Here is a 13,141-nt window from a genome sequence, read left to right on the forward strand (position 1 = left end):
CTGTCTGTCCCTGAGTAACAATTCTCTGGCACTCAGTAACAATTCTGTCTGTCCCTGAGTAAAAATTCTGTGGCCCTAATTAAAGTTTCTGTGGCCCTAAGTAACAATTCTCTGGCACTCAGTAACAATTCTGTCTGTCCCTGAGTAACAATTCTCTGGCACTCCGTAACAATTCTGTCTGTCCCTGAGTAACAATTCTCTGGCACTCAGTAACAATTCTGTCTGTCCCTGAGTAAAAATTCTGTGGCCCTAAGTAAAGTTTCTGTGGCCCTGAGTAACAATTCTCTGGCACTCCGTAACAATTCTGTCTGTCCCTGAGTAACAATTCTCTGGCACTCCGTAACAATTCTGTCTGTCCCTGAGTAAAAATTCTGTGGCCCTAATTAAAGTTTCTGTGGCCCTAAGTAACAATTCTCTGGCACTCAGTAACAATTCTGTCTGTCCCTGAGTAACAATTCTCTGGCACTCGGTAACAATTCTGTCTGTCCCTGAGTAACAATTCTCTGGCACTCAGTAACAATTCTGTCTGTCCCTGAGTAAAAATTCTGTGGGCCTAATTAAAGTTTCTGTGGCCCTAAGTAACAATTCTCTGGCACTCAGTAACAATTCTCTCTGTCCCTGAGTAACAATTCTCTGGCACTCAGTAACAATTCTGTCTGTCCCTGAGTAAAAATTCTGTGGCCCTAATGAAAGTTTCTGTGGCCCTAAGTAACAATTCTCTGGCACTCAGTAACAATTCTGTCTGTCCCTGAGTAACAATTCTCTGGCACTCGGTAACAATTCTGTCTGTCCCTGAGTAACAATTCTCTGGCACTCAGTAACAATTCTGTCTGTCCCTGAGTAAAAATTCTGTGGCCCTAATTAAAGTTTCTGTGGCCCTAAGTAACAATTCTCTGGCACTCATTAACAATTCTGTCTGTCCCTGAGTAACAATTCTCTGGCACTCGGTAACAATTCTGTCTGTCCCTGAGTAACAATTCTCTGGCACTCAGTAACAATTCTGTCTGTCCCTGAGTAAAAATTCTGTGGCCCTAATTAAAGTTTCTGTGGCCCTAAGTAACAATTCTCTGGCACTCAGTAACAATTCTGTCTGTCCCTGAGTAACAATTCTCTGGCACTCCGTAACAATTCTGTCTGTCCCTGAGTAACAATTCTCTGGCACTCCGTAACAATTCTGTCTGTCCCTGAGTATGAATTCTGTGGCCCTAACTAGCGTTTCTTTGTCCCTAAGTAACAGTTCTGTGGCCCTCAGTAACAGTTCTGTGTCTGTGCGAGTAACAATTCTGTGTCTGTGCGAGTAACAATTCTGTGGCCCTAAGTAACAGTTCTGTGGCCTTCAGTAACAATTCTGTGTCTGTGCGAGTAACAATTCTGTGTCTGTGCGAGTAACAATTCTGTGGCCCTAAGTAAAGTTTCTGTGGCCCTAAGTAACAATTCTCTGGCACTCAGTAACAATTCTGTCTGTCCCTGAGTAACAATTCTCTGGCACTCAGTAACAATTCTGTCTGTCCCTGAGTAAAAATTCTGTGGCCCTAAGTAAAGTTTCTGTGGCCCTGAGTAACAATTCTCTGGCACTCAGTAACAATTCTGTCTGTCCCTGAGTAACAATTCTCTGGCACTGAGTAACAATTCTGTCTGTCCCTGAGTAAAAATTCTGTGGCCCTAATTAAAGTTTCTGTGGCCCTAAGTAACAATTCTCTGGCACTCAGTAACAATTCTGTCTGTCCCTGAGTAACAATTCTCTGGCACTCAGTAACAATTCTGTCTGTCCCTGAGTAACAATTCTGTGGCCCTAACTAGCGTTTCTTTGTCCCTAAGTAACAGTTCTGTGGCCCTCAGTAACAGTTCTGTGTCTGTGCGAGTAACAATTCTGTGTCTGTGCGAGTAACAATTCTGTGGCCCTAAGTAACAGTTCTGTGGCCTTCAGTAACAATTCTGTGTCTGTGCGAGTAACAATTCTGTGTCTGTGCGAGTAACAATTCTGTGGCCCTAAGTAAAGTTTCTGTGGCCCTAAGTAACAATTCTCTGGCACTCAGTAACAATTCTGTCTGTCCCTGAGTAACAATTCTCTGGCACTCAGTAACAATTCTGTCTGTCCCTGAGTAAAAATTCTGTGGCCCTAAGTAAAGTTTCTGTGGCCCTGAGTAACAATTCTCTGGCACTCAGTAACAATTCTGTCTGTCCCTGAGTAACAATTCTCTGGCACTGAGTAACAGTTCTGTCTGTCCCTGAGTAAAAATTCTGTGGCCCTAATTAAAGTTTCTGTGGCCCTAAGTAACAATTCTCTGGCACTCAGTAACAATTCTGTCTGTCCCTGAGTAACAATTCTCTGGCACTCAGTAACAATTCTGTCTGTCCCTGAGTAACAATTCTGTGGCCCTAATAACGTTTCTGTGGCCCTAAGTAACAATTCTCTGGCACTGAGTAACAATTCTGTCTGTCCCTGATTATGAATTCTGTGGCCCTAACTAGCGTTTCTTTGTCCCTAAATAACGATTCTGTGGCCCTCATTAACAAGTCTGTGTCCCTGAGTAATGGTTCTCTGTCCCTAAGTAACTTTTCTCTGTCCCCAATTATCGTTTCTGTGGCCCTAACTCTGTCCCTGTCCCTAGTACAGAGCGGTCTGCCTCTGTTCAATAACTGCAGGCAAATGAAGAATTCCAAAATGGCCGCTATTTATAGCTCGACCATTACACAGTGCTGGCTGGCTGGCTGCTGATAGGCTGATGCGATCACATGTAGTTGAGGCATGCATTATGGGTCAGCGCGCCTTGTCTGCGCGCCTTCCCAGACATCCCCGCTCCGTCGCCGCACATGTCAGCCGCCATTTTCTGAAAAATTTCGATTCGCGCGTCCGAATTAGGCTATTTTTCGGATTCGGCACGAATCGAAATTTTTCAGATATTCGACTCGAATTCCACTTCGGATACTTCGATTCGCTCATCTCTAATCTGATCGTTAAAATAATGCTTTTGACAGCCACTTCCGAATGCTTAGATCAAAAAAAAGGTGCAAGCTAGAAAATTTTTCTGATGAAGAAGGGACACCCTTCCAAACGCATCAGCTATACTGAATACTCATCCCCTTGATGGGATTCGCGCTATCTTCAAGTCCCTGTGAGGACTTACATGCCTGATTGCATTCGCTGTTTGTGAGTATATTTTTTAAAATTAATACATTTTGGTTACTGAGGTAATGCGCAAGGTTGGTGCGCTTCTCGTTTTCATTTCATTCTGCAGTATTGGTCGGGCTATTTTCGAGCCGCACAACCCTTTATGCATTGGTGGATGATTTCTCCAGGTCTGGTTCCATCCATTCGCCACCTGTCTGGGTCCTAGAGCGCAGGAGAATTCGTCTTTGATTTACTGTAGTACCACAGTTGCCGCATCTTGCTGTGGTTTTGCCGCATTTTGCGTTTTCTCGCAGTCGGCAGTTTAGGGCTCATGTACGCAGAGCGTTTGAAAAACTTCTCTGAATGCTAGAAACTGACTGCTAGAAAACGTAATTTAAAAACATCAGTTTAGCCATGTTTACCTACAGCGTTTATGCATGCTTAACTTAGATTGTAAGCTCCAAGGAGCAGGGCCCTCCTAACCAGGGGCGGACTGATCATTTGGAAACTCAGGCACTGCCCGAGGGCCCGGGGTCAGTAGGGGGCCCCATGAGATGCCCCTGGTACCTTTTTCATAGGTTTTTTTGAGTTTGGGCAAGGACACAGGGGTCCCATGATCCCTTATTGCGTGGGGGCCCCATGAGTTGTCAGTCCGCCCCTGCTCCTAATCCTCTTGTATTGAACTGTATTGCTGCTGTTTTGTCTCCCATTATATTGTAAAGCGCTGAGCAAACTGTTGGCGCTATATAAATCCTGTATAATAATAATAATATTTTAGCTGCATTTATGCGCGTTTGCATTTAGAAGCGTTTTTAAAAGATAACCTCAGGAGACCCTCCCAAATGCCCAGAATGCACTGAAAAATAGAAATTATTAACTATTTCAGACATTTTGTGAGAAATAGAGAGAGCAGAAGCAGAGAGAGCAGTACTTTCTGATGGATGTTACAACTGTAGCAAAAGTGGCCATAACCACCCCTTAACAGCACCTAGAGCATTTCTGACGTGTTAGTGAAGCATTTATAAAGTGTTAACTGGAGATAGGACTGGAGATAGGGGGAGAGACAGCAGAGGTTCCTGTTTCCAAGAATGCACTGGGAAATTATTATTATTATACAGGATTTATACAGTGCAAACAGTTTGCTCAGCGCTTTACAAAATGAAGGTAGACATTAGAGTTACAATACAATTTGGTACAAGAGGAAACAGAGGGCCCTGCACGTTGGAGCTTACAATCTAGGAGGAAGGGTTGAGTGATACAAAAGGTAATAGCTGAGGGGGATGAGCTGATGGAGGAAATAAAAGGCAATTTACTAGTTAGAAGCAGGATAGACTTCTTTAACCACTTGCCCTCCAGCGGATTTACCCCCCCCCCCCCCCCCATCCGACTAGGCCATTTTTTGCGATACGGCGCTGCATTACTTTAGCTGAAAATTTTGCAGCCGTACAATGCTGCACACAAATGAAATTTACATCCGTTTTTCCCACAAATAGCTTTCTTTTGGTGGTATTTGATCACCTGTGCGTTTTTTATTTTTTGCGCTATGAACAAAAAAAACTAACAATTTTGGGGAAAAAATTATATTTTTGACTTTTTGCTATTAAACATGTCCAGTAAAAAAATTTTAAAAATCAAATTTCGTCATAAATTTAGGTCAAAATGTATTCTGCTACATGACTTTGCTAAAAAAAATCCCAATACGTGTAAATTAATTGGTTTACGTGAAAGTCATAGCATCTACAAATGGCTGTATATTTACTGGAATTTTTTTTTTTATATACTAGTAGTGTCGGCGATCAGTAACTTATAATGGAACTGCGGGACGGCGGCAGGCATTCTGACACTGGGGGGAACAGACTAACTGCCACTTCCAATGACACTGTACTAATGACACTAGGCAGCAAGGGAATAACATCTGGGGCGATCAAAGGGTTAACTGTGTGCTGTTTTACTTGATGTGCTGTGTGTGTTTTACTAGGGAGACATGTTGTTGTGTATTTCTCTGCTGTGCAGATAAATACACAGCAGCATGTCCTTGTTGGCAGGGGAGAGATCTGTGTTGTTTACACACAGGTGTCTCCCCTCTCAGCTTCACCCGACGATCACCGAGTGCCGGTGGGAAATCTCAGGCCCGGACCCAGTGATTGACATCCCTAGTCATCAATGACAGCGCTACCTGGAAATGAAAATCTCATATATATATATATACGTGATTTTGTGCAACCCTGCTGCCCTGTAGCAGTAGTTCTACTATAGGGTGGCGGGAAAGTGGTTAAAGAGGACCTGTCATTCTTATTTCTATTACAAGGATGTTTACATTCGTTCTGATAGGAATGAAAGTGATGGAAAAAAAAGTGACAGTGTAAAAATAAAATATAAAAAAAATTTAAAAATTTAAAGCGCTCCCATCCCTCCCTGCTCATGCGCAGAAGTGCGAAGCACACATGTGAGGTAGCGCTGCAAATATTAGTGCGAGAGGAGTAATTCTAGTGCTAGACCTCCTCTGTAACTCTAAACAGGTAAGCCATAAACAATTTTAAAGCATCACATATGGAGATTTTTAAGTGCCATAGCTTGTAGCCATTCCACGAGCATTTGAAATTTTAAAGCGGAACATGTTAAGTATCTATTTACTCGCCATAACATCCTCTTTCATATTTTACAAAAAAAGTGGGTATATAATGTGTTTTGGTTTTTTTAATTCATTAAAGTTTATTTTTTCCCCAAAAAATTTACATAAAATTGACATAAAAAATTGCAACGATCGCCATTTTATTCTCTATGGTCTCTGCTAAAAAAAAAATATAATGTTTGGGGGTTATCAGTAATTTTCTAGCGCATACTGAGTTAAGCTTGTAAACAAAACGTGCCTGAAATTATTGTTCTTCAAATGATGTTGTGCTATTTATTTTAATGGGCTGTCCCCATACTTAAACAGACTAATAAGGAACAGGAAACATTTTTACCAATATCCTACAGCGCACCAGAATGCATGACATATGTGTTGTGATGTGTCATGCATGTGCAGCTACCGTACTCTGCATTGGGGTGCCGCTGGTAATGGATGGCATCACGCAACGTGGTAGTACATGTTAACAAAATGTAAAGGTGTGAGTAAAGAGGAACCCAATAGGATTTCTTTTTTCCACATTTATGGCTCTTTTTTATTTTTCATTTTCATGAATGCCTATGTAAAATTTAAAAGGACATCCTGAACTTAAGACATCCAATCCACATTTCATAATCTCCTGATCACAGCAGTGTTTAGCGGTGTTTCCTTTAGTTATGTCAGAGATTCCCTCTGGTCTTCCCATGTATTTCATAATACTATGTATTACATAATCAGTACATACAGTCAAGACTGCTGTTAGAAACCACGGGGCCCCATACAGCCAACCTGACAGGGCCCCCTTCTAAAAAAAAATACCGGAACTGATCCCCTGTATGGCTCTCTCTGCAGCAGCTGAAAACCAGCTGGAGGGAGAGAAGAAGAATCCAGCTTTCAGATGATGCAGAGAAAGCCATACAGAGCATCATTTCCAGTAATCACCCTCCCTGCCCCGGACAGGAGGGCTGGTGGTACCCCCCTTATTCATGGCCCTGCATACAGTACTTACTTGATATCTTACATGAAACGTACCACATGCACAAAATTACCGCAGTCAACATCCAGCACAAAACCTAAAACCAACTCGATTCAGAATGAACAGGCACACATTTTCCAGGTTATATTTAGAATATTACATCATGAAAAACATTTGAATCTTTGCTCATTGATTTGCAAATGTTCTTTTTTTTATAAACTCATGTCCTTTAGATTTATAGGTACTTAAAATAAACATCTGTGACTTCTAAACTAAGTAAATATACCAATTTGATTTAACGGTTATACACCAAAATAAAAAGAGCATTTTACATGAAAAGGGAAGTGAGAATTCAGATGCTTGTACTTTGACATGCCTAGTTTATGAGCATCTCTCTTTTACGGAATTCATCTGAAAAGCATCAAAGTACTGAGAGTAGTTCCTCACCAGCACCATTTGAAAAAAAGAAAACCCCACATCCTTCCTGTCAAATGGGCAGAAGTAAAGGAAGCCATGGTCATTACACTTAATAGGCACAATCATTTTATAATGATCGTTCTATGAAATTGCATGCTTGTACTGCCAAAGCAGTGGAGGAAAGCGGGCATACATCTATTACACAAGTCACATCTCAAGGTAATTATTAGTGATCAGTGGACAAAGATAAAATCTGTCTCTTGGCTCCATAAAGTCGGTCAACAAAAAAAACATTATTCCAGTCAATTAAAACAGAGTTCTAGGCATTATAACCCCAACCCTGATGCCCCCCAAGTGATTCTTCTTTTTAAAAACGCTATATAATTTTTCTCGCTCTTTTACCCAACCTGGTGATGTCATGACAGCTTCCTCTTCCTTGTTTGGCAACAGTTGGGGCATGCATTCCCCAGGATTAAGTGGCATGAACAAAATGAAGTGTGAGCTCAGTTCAATCCTTGAGTACTGTAAGTCCAGTTTGCATGATGACATGAATTGTGTAAATGACAGGCTGGGTTCACAGGGCAGAGAGAACCCCTGGCACTAGACCGGGGGGGGGGGGGGGAATCGAGTGAGCACCACAGCATGGAAAGTGTTAGTAGAGATTTGCTACAATTTTTATATATTAGGGAGTTAATAAAAATAAATGCAGTTCTACTTTAATTAAACTTAGATGACAGGTAGAGTAGACAAGATGTGTTGGGAAACAGTCAAGTCAATAGGCATGCTTGTGAAAACACAATTATAATATCTTGATTTAATATATAAAATAATCTGGGAATTCAGGTGCATGAATTTGGGACTCGCACCTCTGAGACTGGAGTGGCCATATGTACGCTCCATGCTCAGTGCAGCTGAGCTTCCTCCTGCCTTTCAATATGTCACACAGACAGCGCAACAGCCAAAAAATGTTAAATATGGGTGGGCAGAGCCTGATTAGGATTCACAGACACTAGTTCCTCATCAGATCTGCTCTCCTTCCAATTGATAGCAGGAAATGGGTGTATTCATAGCCTATGAACAGCTTGTTATATACTCATTGTGGAACCTAGGGGGATAATCCTCTGTATTGTGTAAAAAAGTTATTTGATCCTGTCTTCTCTGATCCTTCCCTTCTTCCAGTGTCCCCCTCTTATCTCCCGATAAGGCATATTGTGTGGCGTCACCCTGCACATGCTCAGTTTGGTGTGTATTGCTAGAGGGGTTTTTTTTGTTTTCTTCGGAGAGTGCATGTGATCAGCACAGGGCCAATCAGCACTGCCCAGACAGAGGTCAGGGGTTTTGCATTCTCCTAGAGCAGAAAGAAAACTCCTCCTACGATATTTAACCAGTGCTCTACTGGACACTGATAGACATCACAAGACTGCTTTAACTGCTGATGAGAAAAGGTATTTAGCAGTTTATATTTACAAAAATAATTGCACTTCCATGTTCTGTGTACTGTGGGAGACCAGATAGAGTGAATGCAGGGTTCTGGATTTAGTAAAACTTTAATTATTTATCTACAAACTTAGGGTCATTATTTTTTAATTTGGTGCAGTAAAAGCATTACTTTATAAAAGAGGTGCTACTAAGAACTACCTGAATCTGCTGCACATGTAGGTATAAGTATCAAAACAGATGGCAGAGCCATTTTAAAGGACCATACTGACAGAAAAGTGTCATTAAGGGTTTATTACATTCCCCCCAATGTTCTCTATAAAACAATGTCTGTTAAAAGCATAAGTACCTGGAGTCACAAAATCACAGCAACTTACCTGTTCGAGCCAATCTTTGCAGACTTTTCATATACTGGGTCAACCCAAGTAACGAGCACAGACTGAGAGGAAAGGACTCTGGCACTTACATCCTTAGATTCCAATGAGTAATCATTTTCTGAAATGATACATTCTTAGTTAATATTCATCACAGCATATCACAATATGTTTTTTTAACATCACTAATTAATGTTGATATGCTAATGATTTAAAGTCTATCTAAAGCCAAAATCCTTTTTTATATTTTTAAACAGACAGCAGGCAAGATTTGAAAGCTCAGATCAGGTTTATATCACTTTCTGTGTTCCTGTTTAAGGTGGTTACCTTATTATTTGTCCTGATATCTATTGTCTTTGAAACAAAAAGTGATGGGAGGTCCACATTTTTACAGCAGGAATACAGAAGTTGTCAAACAAATATGATTTCATTTTATGAGGAGGTGAGCAAAACCTTGGACTGAGGGGTGGCAGTGGACGTGGTATACATGGATTTTGCAAAAGCGTTTGACAAAATCTGTAAATGGATAGAAAACTGGCTAAAAGATCGTATTCAGAGAGTAGTGGTTAATGATTCATACTCTGAATGGTCTAGGGTTGTCAGTGGGGTACCCCAAGGTTCAGTGTTGGGAGCCTTACTTTTTAATATATTTTAAATAATATAGGGTCTGGGATTAAAAATCCCATTTCAGTCTTTGCAGATGACACCAAGCTGTGCAGTGGAATAACACCCTTACAGGATGTCTCCAACTTACAAGCCAACCTCAATGCACTGTTTAATTGGGCAACTATTTGGCAAATGAGGTTTAATGTTGATAAATGTAAGGTTATGTACTTGGGGGTTAGAATATGCATGCATCATACATACTAGGGGGAGTACAACTGGGGGAATCAAAGGTGGAGAAGGATCTGGTAGATCACAAGCTTAATAATGGCATACAATGACAAGCTGCGGTTTCTAAAGCGAGCAAAATCGTCTCTTGTATTAAAAGAGGTATAGACTCCAGAGAGAGATATCATATTACCCCTGTACAAATCATTAGTAATGCCTCATCTGGAATATGCAGTTCAGTTTTGGGCACCAATTCACAAAAAGAACATTGGGGAACTAAAGAAAGTACAGAGAAGGGCAACCAAACTGATAAGAGACATGGAGGAGCTCAGCTATGAGGAAAGATTAGAGGAACTGAATTTATTCTCTCTTGAGAAGAGTAGATTAAGGGGGGATATGATCAACATGTATAAATACATCAGTGGTTCATATAGTGAACTCGGTGTGGAGTTATTCACCCTGAGGTCATCACAGAGGACAAGGGGGCACTCTTTACGTCTGGAGGAAAAGAAATGTAATCTCCAAACACGGAAAGGTTTCTTCACAGTAAGAGCTGTGAAAATGTGGAATAGACTCCCTCAAGAGTTGGCTCTGGCCTGCTCAGTGGATTGCTTTAAAAAAGAGCTAGATTCTTTCTTGGATGCACAGAATATAACTGGTTACTATTTATAGGTAAAGTTGATCTAGGGAATATCTGATTGCCTCTTGGGGGATCAGGAAGGATTTTTTTCTCCTGCAGGAGCAAATTGGATCATGCTTTGCTTGGTTTTTTGCCTTCCTCTGGATCAACTGTGGGTATAGGATTATAACTTTTTTTTTTAAATGGTTGAACTGGATGGACTGTTGTCTTTTTTCAGCCAGACTAACTATGTAACTGAATAGAGGGTAAATCTTCCATTAGGGACACCTATTCATATAACAGCTACCTATATAACAGCTACCTATGAATGGCTTTCCCCTAACTGTGAATAGATTTCCTTTCACTTAATGATGTGTCTATGAGACAAGAGAAATCTCCATAGTGTAGTGATACAAGGACAAAGGAAATGCTGAGGTGTAATCATTCCCTAACTATGCACAGTGTAAAAAAAGTTTTAGTTTTAGATATAAAGTCCAACTCCAGGAAAATGTGAAAATGATCCGCTTCAGTGGGGTACACATGCACTGCAAGGGATAACTGCTTGTTTAGTCTAGGGGTGAGAAGAAGCACTTTAAGGTACCCAATCCTCCCACAGATGGAGCTCCCCCACGCTTCAGAGGTGGACAGTTCCTTTTCCTTGCAGGAATCGGTCTGGCAGCATAGAGGAGCAGAGGACTGGGTAAGTAAACCTTCTTTTTTTATGTTCCCTTGACCTAAACAAGCAATTAACACTTGTAGTGAGGGCGCATGCCCACTGCAAGGGATCATTTTTAAGTTTCCCAGTGTTGAGCTTTAATGATGCAATTATGTACCCTAACTATGTGTATAAACAAAATGCACTTTGTTAAACCTTTATCATTGCTATTTCAAACATATCCCATATATATATATATATATATATATATATATATAATCCTAATGGAGCACGTCTATGGTTTTTCTATAGTTTTTGTTTTGTTCAAAGATAGTCGAATACTGTAGAGCTTAATGTTTTGCTGTCAACTGTTGAGAAAGCAAGTGATGCACAAACCCCTGCTGCCTTTTTGCTGCAAAAATAAAGGTGTTTAATGGGTCCCATGGAATATACCCACCCGCAACAAAACAGTGAACTGATACCACCATTTTATCCCCTTTATACACCTTCACTATCACTACAATACTATCAGCCTAAAAATGGTAAAAAATTCAAAAGCAGATACAGATCTCTGTCTGTGAAGTACAGGCAGGTTCAAACTCTTTTAGATTGCGAGGGAAAGTGAGATCTGTCATCTGATGCCAACTGTAATATGCACTAATTTCTTGTCTGGTGTTTAGCTTCATAAAATAAAATGTTATTGATGTATCGTTCAGTGTATAATTATAACAGCTTACACAATGTGCAGATTTTATTTTTTAACACTGTGGAATGTGCAAATGTATTAGGGCTTTGTAATAAATATAAATCTTCAAACAACAGGAATTTTTCACATGTCTTTTTTTTTTATATTTCTTTTTGGTAGACATCAATAGCCTAGTTTTAAAAAGTTTTTCTCTTTTTAGTGATTTTTTTTTTTAAACATTGTTTCATAACTGCTAGTATTTTTTCACGGTGCAATAGACTATTGATTTTTTTTGCTGGTGTGCAATGATGAATATGACAGGAAACATTACATGTCAGCACAGATATCTTGAAACCAGGGGCGGAGTGACCATTTGGAAACTCGGGCATTGCCCGAGGTCAGTAGGGGCCCCATGAGATGCCCCTGGTACCCTTTTCATAGGCTTTTTTGAGTTTGGGCAAGGACACAGGGGCCCCATGATCCCCTATTGCCCGGGGGCCCCATGAGTTGTCAGTCCGCCCCTGCTTGAAACAATGTCAAAGTCACAACCTTTTGTAATATCAATCTACAATAATCCAGTAATGAAGAAGCCCCAATGATCTGCAGGTACAATAGTGATCATTAGAGTACAACCAGTTAGATTATGTAAGGCTCCCTTTAAGGGCCCATATTTTTTTCAATAATAACAGAAGAAGGGAAGGAGTATTGTTTCATATTTGGTGCTGCTTTTGATTTGGAACACAAATAATTTAGGATCTTCAAGAACACTACGTTGGAAGGCCATGAACCACCAGCTGCACCAGTACTATCCAGTAATATCTGCAAAGACGTTTTTTCACTCTCATTAACATCTTTATTTAAGGCAAAAATAAAATAGCATTTTTACAAATCATGACATATCATGATATAAATCAATATTAAATCCAATACAACACATGATTACGGCTACCAGAACCATGATAGCCTGAAACTGGCACAAATCGATCTATCCTATGTCTGAGTGGGTGTGTAAAATGACAATACACTGAGGAGAAACCTCTTGAAAGACTCCTTGGCTTCAGTGGAAATATTTTCGCACCTCCGATGCTCTTCCACAGTAGTTATAAAGAGTAGTCTCCCCCATCCACTCTGAAAATGGAGGCATAGCTAGACTTTTCTCTTTTTTACCTTATCTTCCCCCCATTTTTTTTTCTCTCTTCTCCCCCCCCCTTTTTTATTTCCCTCCCCCTTGCTAATTCCCTGGGTTCACGATTTGTGTACCTACCATGGTTTTTGGTCCTTCCTTATGTCATTATTTTATAATACTAATGCAAGTCACATGTTTGCTGTCTATGATACAATGCCTGCTGCTAACCTCTGACTGGGCTCACATCCAGGATCCCTCTATAGTGATTGTTTGTCTGACAGAAGATTTCTCTGTCCCTGAA

General features: G+C 40.5%; 1 protein-coding gene across 1 annotated transcript in view; it reads right to left on the reverse strand.

Moving 5' to 3' along the window:
- Positions 1-13,141, reverse strand: part of FNDC1 (fibronectin type III domain containing 1) — a 273,409-nt gene that overhangs the window by 161,767 nt on the left and 98,501 nt on the right. Inside the window, exon 4 of the mRNA XM_089669817.1 lies at positions 8,928-9,045. Within this exon, the coding sequence (XP_089525943.1) occupies positions 8,928-9,045 (118 nt within the window). The remainder of the gene's footprint in view (positions 1-8,927; positions 9,046-13,141) is intronic.

The sequence above is a fragment of the Staurois parvus genome, unplaced genomic scaffold (genome assembly GCF_062004578.1).
Source record: "Staurois parvus isolate SC_StPar_1 unplaced genomic scaffold, SC_StPar_1.0 ptg000081l, whole genome shotgun sequence".
Classification (NCBI taxonomy): Eukaryota; Metazoa; Chordata; class Amphibia; order Anura; family Ranidae; genus Staurois; species Staurois parvus.